Source organism: Peromyscus eremicus, chromosome 10, assembly GCF_949786415.1.
Source record: "Peromyscus eremicus chromosome 10, PerEre_H2_v1, whole genome shotgun sequence".
Lineage (NCBI taxonomy): Eukaryota > Metazoa > Chordata > Mammalia > Rodentia > Cricetidae > Peromyscus > Peromyscus eremicus.
The window spans coordinates 61,350,441-61,362,481 of record NC_081426.1 but is presented as its reverse complement, the minus strand read 5'-3'; the positions used below and the strand labels follow the sequence as shown (position 1 = coordinate 61,362,481).

General features: G+C 36.7%; 1 protein-coding gene across 2 annotated transcripts in view; it reads left to right on the top strand.

Moving 5' to 3' along the window:
• Kctd8 (potassium channel tetramerization domain containing 8) overlaps positions 1 to 12,041 on the top strand; it is a 237,112-nt gene that overhangs the window by 206,918 nt on the left and 18,153 nt on the right. Inside the window, exon 5 of one of the 2 annotated variants that reach the window (XM_059275945.1) lies at positions 5,959 to 5,983. The exons of the other annotated variant lie outside the window; for it this stretch is intronic. Within the exon in view, the coding sequence (XP_059131928.1) occupies positions 5,959 to 5,983 (25 nt within the window). The remainder of the gene's footprint in view (positions 1 to 5,958; positions 5,984 to 12,041) is intronic. 2 annotated transcript variants of the gene reach the window in all.

Sequence of the window (12,041 nt, the reverse complement as noted above, 5' to 3'; positions counted from 1 at the left end):
GAAGCAGAGTAACCTGGAGCAGATGAATCCTTGCAGCGAGTGTGAAGTCCAGGAGAAGCAGTTCTTATTTCTAGATAGTTTTGGATTAACAGTCCTGAATGTTTATTTTTAGACAAGGGAAAATGGCTTAGGAGTCATGATATTTAAATCAAAGCTTCAAGTAAATATTTGTAATCATTCCCTTGGCTTTACCTGCAGCTGTTAACTGATTAATATCCCATACTCCCCCTCTTCCTTCTAGCTTTTGTCATGAAATAAGATATTCATTTTTTATTTTATCATTGTTATTTAATAATAAAATGACATTTTTAGTATATTTGATTTTGTACTAAGAAATACTGCATATCATTAATTTTATCCCATTCTTATTTTTCCATTCAGGAAATTTTCCTAGCATTAATTAATCCAATTTAACTTAAATGTTGTGGCTATTATTTTCAGTTATTGATTCTATCAATAACTAAATATCATTAAAATACACAGTGTGGTGATATTGTGACCCCCAATATATTGTGCACCCTAATAAACTTATCTGGGGTCAGACAACAGAACAGCCACTAGATACATATAGAGGCCAGAAAATGGTGGCACACACACCTTTAATCCTAGCTTTCTGAAGGCAGAGATCCACTTGGATCTCTGTGAGTTCAAAGCCACACTGGAAACAACCAGGCATGGTGACACATGCCTTTAATCCCAGGAAGTGATGGCAGAAAGCAGAAAGCTATATAAGGCTAGAGGACCAGGAACTAAGTTTGTTAAGCTTTTAGGTTTTAGCAGTAGTTCAGCTGAGATCCATTTGGATGAGGACACAGAGGCTTCCAGTCTGAGGAAACAAGATCAGCTGAGGAATTGGAGAGGTGAGGTTAGCTGTGACTTGTTCTGTTTCTCTGATCTTTCAGCGTTCACCCCAAAACCAGGCTCCCGGGTTTGTTTGTATTAATGAGACCTTCTAACAATTCATGCTACAACACAGAGAGTAGATGCTTTATAAGTGAGAAAAAATAATAATGAAATAACAGCAAAGTAACCACTTTTTTAACTGCTTTATAATTTCCTAATCACTTGTTTTTACAAGCTTATTTGGCAAGAGTTCCTCTTTGATTAATTTAGAATTTTCCAGATCATTTCTTCTTGCTTTCAGAAAGAACAACAAAGCAAACAAACAAAACACAAAAACTCCACTCTAACTGATAGAAGTATATAACCCAACGGGAAATGCCTCAGTATCTTTTCCCTGCTACTTCGACATCCGAATAATTAGCCTGGCATGCCAGAGCTTGTCATTAACCCCAGTATTTGGGAGGCAGAGGCAAGCAGTTCTCTGTGAGTTGGATCCCAGCCTGGTTTTAGTGAGTTCTGAGCTAGTCGTGACTCCACAGTGAGACCCCACCTCTAAGCAATGACAAGAAGAAGCCGGTGGTGGCAAGTTCAGTTCAGAGAGGTTATTTTATCTTCTGCCTTGGTTACAGCTTTGCTTTCTGTAAACCATAGCTCCACTCTAGAATCTAGCTGTATCTTTCAATGCATACATTGAAATGCATACAAAAAAAAAAGTCTGTGGTATGCTATCTCTATAATGTAGCTCTTGTATACACATCAAATGTTCAATTTTAGTTTTAACACACTAATCATAGGCAAAGAAAGAAACTCAAAGCAATGCTTAGAAAACAGGAGTGGGCCGGGCGGTGGTGGTGCATGCCTTTAATCTCAGCATTCGGGAGGCAGAGGCAGGTGGATCTCTGTGAGTTCGTGGCCAGCCTGGTCTACAGAGCGAGTTCCAGGGAAGGCACAAAACTACACAGAGAGACCCTGTCTCAAAAAAACAAAACAAAACAAAAAAGGAGTGGTCCAGTGAACTCTGATTATTAGATAGATAATATTAGATTAATAGATAGCTATTAGTATAGCTATCTCTTATGACTACATCTCTGTCTATGTTTCTCAAGATGGATATCTATTTGTCTTCTTCCATATCTCTGAAAAGAGGAACTGAGAAAGAGAACAGTTTAGGCATGTGGCAAAAGACAGAGAAAGTAGCCCTTCTTTCCCAAGTCTCTAGAATCACATGTTTACTTAGATTGAACAGTGAACTCAAAAAGATGAAAATCATATGTGAACTTCATATTCCCTAGTGCGTATTTTGCCTTTGAACTCTGAATTCTGAATCTCGTGTTCTTTTATTAAGTGCTCTGCCCATCACATCTCTTTCTCTCTATTCCCCCTTGCAAGAGAAGGCATTCTAAAGCAAGTCCTGCTGTGTATGCATAATAAAAGCCGTCCAGAAAACACCATTTTAACAGATCATTAAGTGTTATTACTGTGAGGAGTTAGAAATCCAAGCCTGTGCATCAAGTATTTTTATTCTTTCTGTTTTAATTTTTCTATTAGGATACTTAGCAGGCATCACCTACCATTACTAAAATAACAAACTCTCAAATAAGTTCTTCATGAAAGGAAATTAAATGTTTCTTAAACAGGAAACAAACAAGCACAATCCCTTCCATATTTCCCTAGATATTTTTCTGGTGAGCACAAGCTAGACATTAAGTGTTTATATAATTTTCTGTCTGGACCTTCCTCCAATCAAATCGGAGCTGACAAGTATCATCAGAATAAACATATCCTAGTCTTCTTTCTTACTCTTCATACTGAGATGCCTTTTAAGCCTTTCCCTTACTCAGCTGTTGCAGTACTTCTAGGTAAGGGGAAATTCTGTTTGACTGTCATGAGGACAAATGAGTTAAAGGACAGGGTGATATATCAATGAGACATGTAGGACACAGGTGTCAATAATCACAACGTAATTATTCTTCCTCTCAACATGATCATTTTCCTTTAGGATGACAAAAAATGCGTACATTTTACTTTTGGAGCATGCAAAACTACTTCTTTGATGCTGGTTTTTTTTTCAGTTTTTGATGTAATTTGCATTCTGTCTTGTGGGCTGATATTATACTCCTAATTAAAGAAACCTTCATTTCATGGATGCAATGAGAAGAGGTGGAGGTGGAGATTCAAAGGCCACTCATTAAGATGCATTCTGTTAGTTCTGCATTTCTCTAAGGTCCCTGTGGCCATGGTCCCAGGTAATTACTTCTCCGAGTGGGTCTTTCACAGTGCCAGAAGACACAGGCCAAATGTGAGAGATGACACCAATTGCTATTGACTGAGTAAAACTGTTGTAAAAGTAATTACTAATGGTGCCTTTGGTTAAACATCAAATGCAATTACTATGTCACAATTATGATAATGATCAGAAATGATGTTCCAATGGAGGAAAGGAAAGTAGAGTGAGAATTGCGGAGGAAATTGAGAACAATTCTAAGAAAGCTACATTAAACCCCTCCTCCCTCCAAGGCGGTGTTCAATTTTTAAATCCAAAATTAAATGTCTGTGACAAACACAGATTTCTTTAACCCATTATAATCTGAGATATCTTAAAACGTGAGGCCAGTTCAATATTTTGTTCATTGTTTTGTTGATTCAATAAACGTGAATATTACCTTTATCCAGGACATGTGGTATGTGAGCCATGTAGTGTATAACAGATGCTAAGTGTTATATACTAATGAAGTAAGGTGGAGATGAAAAGGCATATAAAATGTAAATTCTATCATGTATTGGGGAGATTGAAGGAGAGTCAGGAAGAGATGGAGCTGACTTACAATTTAAGATAAAGGAGGAATGCACATACATATTTGCCAAATTCATGGAAGAAGGGATCACAAAATCTCGATGATGCCTTCATGTCTGCAGTACATTTGAAGATTTGCTCTCTTACTTTAAGATATTTATTTAATATTTTCCTTGATACTTTTGTCAACTTATCACAATATAGAATCACCTGGGGAAAGAATTTTATTGTGGGTTGTCTGGATTAAGTTGTCTTGTGGCTACTTCTGTTGGTGATTGTGTTGTTTACATTAATTGATGTGGAAAGAGCCATCCCATTGTGGGTGACACCATTCCCTAGGTTTGGATCTGGATGCAGTAAGTGTAGAGAGTAGATTAACCACAAGTAGGCATGAACACGTTCATTTTTCTCTCTGCTCTTGATTGCTGGTTCAAGTTCCTGCCTTGATTTCTCTACAATGGTAGGCCAGAATTATATGGGGAATAAGCCCTTCCTCCCTTAACATTGATTTTGTCAAGGTATTTTATCACACCAACGGTCATAAAAGCAAAGCACAAATTTTAAGACACAATTCTTTGGAAAACACACATTTAAATCACTATTTTACATATAATAAGAATCCAACATATGAAGAGTTCAAGGAACTTGTATAAGCTCAAACAGCTCAAAAGCCATAGCACATGTCCAAACTAAGACCTCTGACATCTCCAAGGACCAAGTTTTATGCTTTGAGGGCCAAGTTTTTTCTCTGATGCTTGGGTATAAATATATAATCCCGTAAATATGTAAAGTGCAATGCTTAGAAGAATGTGACAAAAGGTAAAAATCCATTTTGAGTGGATATTATTGTTACTTTTATAGTCTTAATATTTTTTGAGAATGTAGCACATAATTAGTGATGATAAAGTTCCATATTTGAAATAAATGTTACTTATCTATATATCACGTATTTCTTTCACCTCACTGTAGCTTCAATTCGTTTATGTTTTTTCATTCAGGTCTAAAATGTAGTTGAACTCAGAGGATTCTTATTTGTATATATTTAGTTTTGATAGCTTCAGAGTTATTCTTGCTTCACAATTAGTTGTGATATCTTTTATTTTCTGTTGTTTGGTTAGATGTGTGTGCAATGTCTTATCACTTCTTCACAGGCTCCCTTCTAAAAGCCTTTCCACAGCTTCCTCCAAAGGACAGCACCCTGAAATTATTTCTTGTTATTCACATTGATTGAACTCAGTAGGTTGAATGCATTTCTTAATATTTTATAATTCTTAATGAGTTAAATTTGATATTTTTTTATGTTAAGGAGGTTACTAATTTCAAGGATATTGATGTTACATTATTAATGACTCATTTCCATCATTTTAAATCCTCTACATCTTTGATTATTCTAGTCATTTTTTCTTTCTGAGGCAAGTCCCAGTTTCTCAACATTAAGGGTATCTTTTTTTTAATCAGATATGACAAAATTGTCAATTTTTAATATATATTTTAATATATTTAATTTAAATATAATTATATCATTCTCCCCTCCCTTTCCTTTCTCCAGCCCCTCCCAGCTAGTTATTCTTTTTTTTTTTTTTTTTTTTTGGTTTTTTGAGACAGGGTTTCTCTGTGTAGCTTTGTGCCTTTCCTGGATCTCGCTCTGTAAACCAGGCTGGCCTCGAACTCACAAAGATCTGCCTGCCTCTGCCTCCTGAGTGCTGGGATTAAAGGTGTGCGCCACCACCGCCCAGCTAGTTACTCTTTTTTGAGCCCCTCTCATATCCCTTTTTTTCATATTTATTACATGCATTATTACATACATATAAAACATATATATGACATATTTTTATGTTATTTTCTGCCTTTATTGCTACTTTTAAAATCTGTGACCATTTCGTTTGTTTTGTTTTGTTTTACTATATTCCAGTATATTGAGTTGAAGCCTTAGTTCCTATATTTCTAGCTTTTTTCACTTTCAGTTAACTCTACTTAAAACTATAATTCTCTTTTTTTATAATTTCCTTCACTTTGAAGGTCTCTTACATATTTGGTATTTAGTATCCTCATAGGGCTCTTCCTTAAAATGAATGTGAAATTTTCATAGCCCAACCCAAGTAAGAATGTGAGATCTTTTGTTCAAAAAGCTGAAGGAAAATTTTTAACAAAAAGCAAACATTACAGTGATTCCTTTTCTGTGTTTCCTGTCTGTGGTGGTTTGAGTAAGAATGGTTGCTATAGGCTCATATATTTTAAGGCTTGGCCATCCTGGAGTGGGACTACCTGAGCAGGATTAGGAAACTGGCTTGGTTGGAGTAGATGTGTTCTTATCGGAGTAGTGTGTCACTGAGGACGGGCTTGGAGGTTCCAGAAGTCCAAGCTAAACCCGGTGTCTCTCTCTGCCTACTGCCTTTGGATTCAGATGTAGTATTCTCAACTACTCCAGTACCATATCTGCCTGTGTGCTCCCATGCTCCCCGCCATGATTATAACGAACTAAACCTCTGAAACTATAAGCATGCACAAATTAAATTATTTCCTATATTCATAAAAAATGTCTGTGGTCATAGTATCTCTTCACAGAAATAGAACATTGACTAAAATACGCTCTCAAAATTTTATAGTGAGTTCTGTGTCTGTGTATGTCTGTCTGTAGCATATTTTACTATTTTCCACCTGGTATTGCTCTAAGTGATGAAATTTTTAAATTATCCTCTTGAATTTTGCTGTTCATCTTGGTGATATATGACAGTCACTTATCTCTCACTGTGACAAATAACATCGAGAAACGGTCAAGAGGAAAGTTATGTAGTACCCATGGACTCAGTGATTATCTTCTCTGGTTCCATGGCTGCATTGCTTGTGGGCTACAGTGAAGCAGAACAACATTGGTTGGGAGAATGTACTGGAGTAAATTTGTTCAGTTCATTGCAGAGAAGGCAGAGTAAAGGAGCTAGGGCAAAACACAGCCTCTAAGAGCACACCCCAGTGACCTACTTTCTTCCACCAGTAATTCTGCTAGAGGATTTTACCACATGCTAATAATGTTATCAAATTCTGATTCAATAAATTAATCCACTGATAAACATAGAGCCCTCATGACCCAATCACCTCTCAGGTAGAAGCAAGCTTTTAACATTAGAGTCTGTGGATGACATTTTGCATACAAATATCCAAACCAAAATATTGCATTGCCAGATATTGTGTGTATTGCGAGCATGCTCACGTGTGCATTCTGGTGCATATGGAGGCCAGAGTCTCATGCTGGTTGCCCTCTTCTACAATCTCTACCTTATCTTTCAACACAGGGTTTCTTACCGAACTTGAAGGTTAATGATTGGCTACATTGACTGGCCAGCAAACTCTGAGTAGTGTCTTGGCTTCCCACCTCCCAGTATCTGGTTTCCAATGTTCATGACCATGCCTACCTTTTTAACATGTGGTTCTGTGGATGTGAACACTTGCTGTCATAGCAATGGGGTACTCAATTTACTGACTGAATCATCTCCCAGCCCAACAACATCAATTTGGGGTTTTTTTTGCTTGTTTGTTTTTGTTTTTTTTTTTCTGTAGTGTGTGTGAGTGTGTGTGTGTGTGTGTGTGTGTGTGTGTGTGTGTGTGTTGTTAGAAAAAGTTGTGCTCTATAGCTCACTTGGTACACACTGGTACTTACAACCACCCAAATCACACTGTTGCTATTCTGCTTTGTTTTGCATTTCTTGCCAGAACAGTGGAAACACTACACAAAATACTCTCAATATGGATCTTCTGTTTTTAATTTACTGATGAACAGAGAGGGACTAGGAGAAAAGAGAACCATGAATCTATCTTTTTATGTCATCATATAATGTTGTGTAAGTAAATACATGATGCCAGCTATTGAGTATTTGGAATGTAACTCTTGGAATGCTGTTCCTTAATTTCAGCATTCTTGCAAGTTCTAGTTGTGACAGAGAATGTGGCCTGTGGGACCTGTCAGTGAGCTTACCTTCCTACCTGTTTACTCATAGTTAATGTCACATGTTCACCTCTCAACATGCTGAATTATATATGCTTTACTGCTCACATATTTAATTCAGTTTACCTTTTTGTGTAGCATGAATCTTAAAAAGTTCTTATTAATAAAATCAAACCTGAGGCCAGTTATTGGGGTGAAGCTGGAAGATCAGAGAAGCCAACCACAGCTACCTCACCTCGCCGGATCCTCAGCTGATCCTGTTTCCTCAGACTGGAAGCCTCTGAGTCCTCATCCAGAATGAATCTCAGCTGAACTGCTACTCACAGCCTGAAAGCTTAACCAGCCAAATGCTTCTAATTTCTAGTTCTCACGCCTTATATACCTTTCTGCTTTCTACCATCACTCCCTGGGATTAAAGGCTCACTTTCTGGGATTAAAGGCATGAGTCACCATGCTTGGCTGCATTCTTGAACAGATGGATTTCTGCCTCTGGAATGCTAGGATTAAAGGAGTGAGTGCCACCATTTTCTAGCCTTTGTGTCTAGTGGCTGCTCTGTCTCTGAATACAGATAAGTTTATTAGGGTGCACAATATTTTGGGGAACACAATACCACCACAATTTTGATTCTAACAAGCATGCACATTCTGTCAATAAGACAGTATCCATTGTTTGTTCTTTCTTCTTGGCCCTCTTACTTTTCCTGTTGTGATCATCTAGATCATAGCTTTAGATTGCTAATAATCATTAATAGCATGGCTTAATAACTTATTTTCTTCCACATTTACCCTTATATTACTTTTCTATTTTTTCATTTTTCTTTATTTACTTTTTCTTTTCTTTTCTTTCTTTCTTTCTTTTTTTTTTTTTTTAAGAATTCAGATCCAACTTACTTTCTAAAACACAGACAAGTATATGCCCCAAGTCATACCTCTATTCCCATTTGGACGTGTTAGCTCTCCAGAACCAAGAGATTTGAAAGAATAGGATCATATTTTGTTTTATTTTTCTATAAACATAATTTTCATTCAAAATCAACTTTCTAAATATGCCATTTTAATCCAGTCTATTATTGTTCATGAAGGCTGGGGGCCTAACCCTGTTGACTGCTATGGGCATTTCCCTCTCACCTCTGAAAGTGTCTCATATTTTTCATTTTTTTCCACTACCATGACCTACATCTTGCTGTAATATGTCATCACCTTGCCTAGAAAATGACATTACTGTTACACAGCATTTCACTGCTTATTACATCTCCAGTCTTCCATGTTTGAATCAGAATGGTTGATATAAAAGCACAAACATGTACCTGTTCTGTTGCACCCTACCCCCCAACTCCCTGCCTTACATTGTTCAGATGTTGTATCACTTCTTTTCCTTGCTGTAACATAATGCATGACAGGAACATCTTAAGGAAGAAGATTTTAATTGGAATCATAGGTTGTGGGTATAGTCCATCAGGGCAATGAAAATGTGGCAGCAGGGCCATGATCACTAGAAGGTGCTCATATTGGTCCCCTGTTATATGATATTTTGTTTGTGTTCTGACAAATAAAGCTTGCCTGGAGATCAAAGGGTAGAGCTAGCCACTACTTAACCATAGAGGCCAGGCAGTGGTTGCACACACCTTCAATCTCAGCACTTGGGATGAGGAAACAGGAAGATTAGGAGTTCAAGGATGTCCTGGGCTACAAAAGATTGAATCAGTCTAAAAGAGAAGCAGAGCCAGTTGGTGGTGGCTCACACCTTTGATCCCAGAATATGGGAGGCTCAGGCCTTTGGTCCCAGCATATAGGAGGCTCACATTTTTCATCCCAGCACTAAGGACATCGAGACAGGAATAAAAGGCGGGTGGAGAGAGGATCTCAGGCCCATTCATTCTCAGCATTCATAGAAGTAAGAAGTTTCTGGTGGCTGGCTGCTCTGATTCTCTGATCTTTCAACTTTCACCCTCAATATATGACTCCAGGTTTTTATTGATTAAGATTAATTAGATTCACACTTGATCTGGTACCCAATGGGGTGCTCAAACCCATGACCCTGAGATTAAGAGTCTCATGCTCTACCAACTGAGCTAGCCAGAAAATTAAGATCATGCTTCAGTTCCCTAGTGGGGACGCAGAGAGAAAGGGGTGCTGCTGCTCAGGTGACAATCTTCTTTTTATTCATTTCAGGACCTTGATCCATGAGATGAATCAGGCTGTGCCCTTCCACTTTGGTTAAACCTTTCTGAGAACGCCTTCAGAGACACACCCATCAGTGTGTTTCTGTGCTGATGTTAAATATAGTCAAGTTGGTAATGAAGATTAAAGATCAAAGAAGTGTTTTCCCTCTCACTTTCCTCCACTCTATTTTCCTCCCATCGGATTTCATCCCCTGAAAAACATTTTAAAGACTTCTGATAGAAATCTGGGACTCCAAAAGAAATTATTCATTACCCCATCCAACTCCATCCCTTCTCCTGTCCCTTCTAGACCAGATCATGACATGACAAAGTAGATTTACTAATTTTATAAAACTATGGGCATAATGCCCCATTCCCTGGTTATGTTCTAAACATACATACTACCAATAAAGATTGTGTGAATTTATCACTTTTTGCTGTAATTATTTTGAATTCTTAAAAACATACTATGATAAAATTTATATATAAATGAATTTGTATTAATAAAAACTAAATTATAAAATAATAATTGTATTATTGAGTATTGAGTAACTTGGGGATATCATACTATAGATTTTAATTATACTTTTTTCTAATATCACTATGACATTTTAATGGATGGAGCAAAATCAATAACAACCTCACATGAACAGTTTCACTTTTTTTCTTTGGAGTATATAATCCTAATCTTCTCGTTCTTCTATATGATCTTTGACTCGACCTTGCAGATTTGTTTGCACATGATAAACAAATTCAGTAGTTAGCTATTTGAACAAAGGAGTATGAGTCCTTAATTAATACTTTAATAATTGTTCTTGATAATTATATAATGTCAATATAGAAATACAATTGCATTATGATAATTATATTGTAAGGTGTAGTTATAATTAATTAGTAATCTGTGTCATTTTAAATAGCTAATTATGGCTCCAGTTTAGTTCCTCATTATTTATATGTTTCTTCTATAAGAATTGTATATATATTTTAACTTTTGATTAAAATAGCACATTATTCTATTAAGTTTTTGTAAAATGGACAAAGAGTGGCTATCACTGATTTCTTTCACTGAATTACATCAAGACAAAACAGGCAGCCATTTTTTATGAATCCTGTCTCTGTGTCGTTTCATGGAAATATTTAAAATATAAATTACACTAAGAAAGGATTCTGTTACCAATAATTCCTATTTTTAAGACATTCTAAGTTATTAATGAGTGACCCTCATTCATCTGGTAATTAAATCGGGGTTTCCATAAGTATTTCCAGTGCAAATGCTTTGATGTAGCCATTTGGGTGTCTCCACAAAGACGGTTTACAACGATCTTTTCATCTGGAAAGAGTTGCATGAGCAGCATTTCTCTGTCTTCCTACTAATTTCTTTCTTTCTTTTTTTTTTTTTTTTTTTGGCTTTGGTGTCAAGAGAAGAGCGGCAGTGCTGCTGTTGTTAAATATTAACTTTGTACTAAAGTGCCCTGGGAAGTGACGGGAAAGCTGAAGGCCGCTTGACAGGGGCGGAACTCACGCATTATTAAATTAAGCCGTGGGAGCTCTTACAGAAATTGCTGCCCTTATGTCAGAACCTCTCTGATCCAGATGTGCATATCAGTGAAAGGTGCTTCTTAAATGTGCCTGCTGTACAAATGTAACCCCGAGTCGTAGAGAGCACAATGTTGACAGGTCCCTGGCCTAAGATATGTGGCTCGTTCTGTGTTCTGATTGTTCTGTTCTGCTCTTTTGAAAGCTTATCTATTTCCTACATCTCTCTCTAAAAAAATTTATAAGATTTATCTTAGAAACAGTATCTTTTTCTCTTACATCATAGTGGTGTCGTACTCTGGGCCCCTCTTACTAATTGAAAATAGTCTTTATATTATTGGTGAATTCATCAGAATATGCACTTTAGAAGATGATGTAACCCCAGTCTTTGTTTTGAAATGGAAAAAAAAATCAATTTAAGATTAATTGGCAGAAGTGTCTGGACCACAATCATAGCACAATTAAGGAGTTAGAAAACAGAGGAAACATTTTTAAATACACAGCATTTTACCTTCATGCATGATTTTGAAAATGCTGTATTGTGAACAACCTTAATAAACATGAACACTTCATGTAGTTAGACATTTAACCCCCAACTTTTCACAGATAGGCATATAGTCTTATCCCTTTTAGAACATGAAGTTTATGAGTGATCACATTTTGGTTTGGGTTTCAAAAATCATGTTCGCAGTACCATCCTTAGGATTATTGGAAGCAGTTCAGTAAAGAGTCCTGAGATTTTTCTTAGCAGTTTATCCCAGACTGT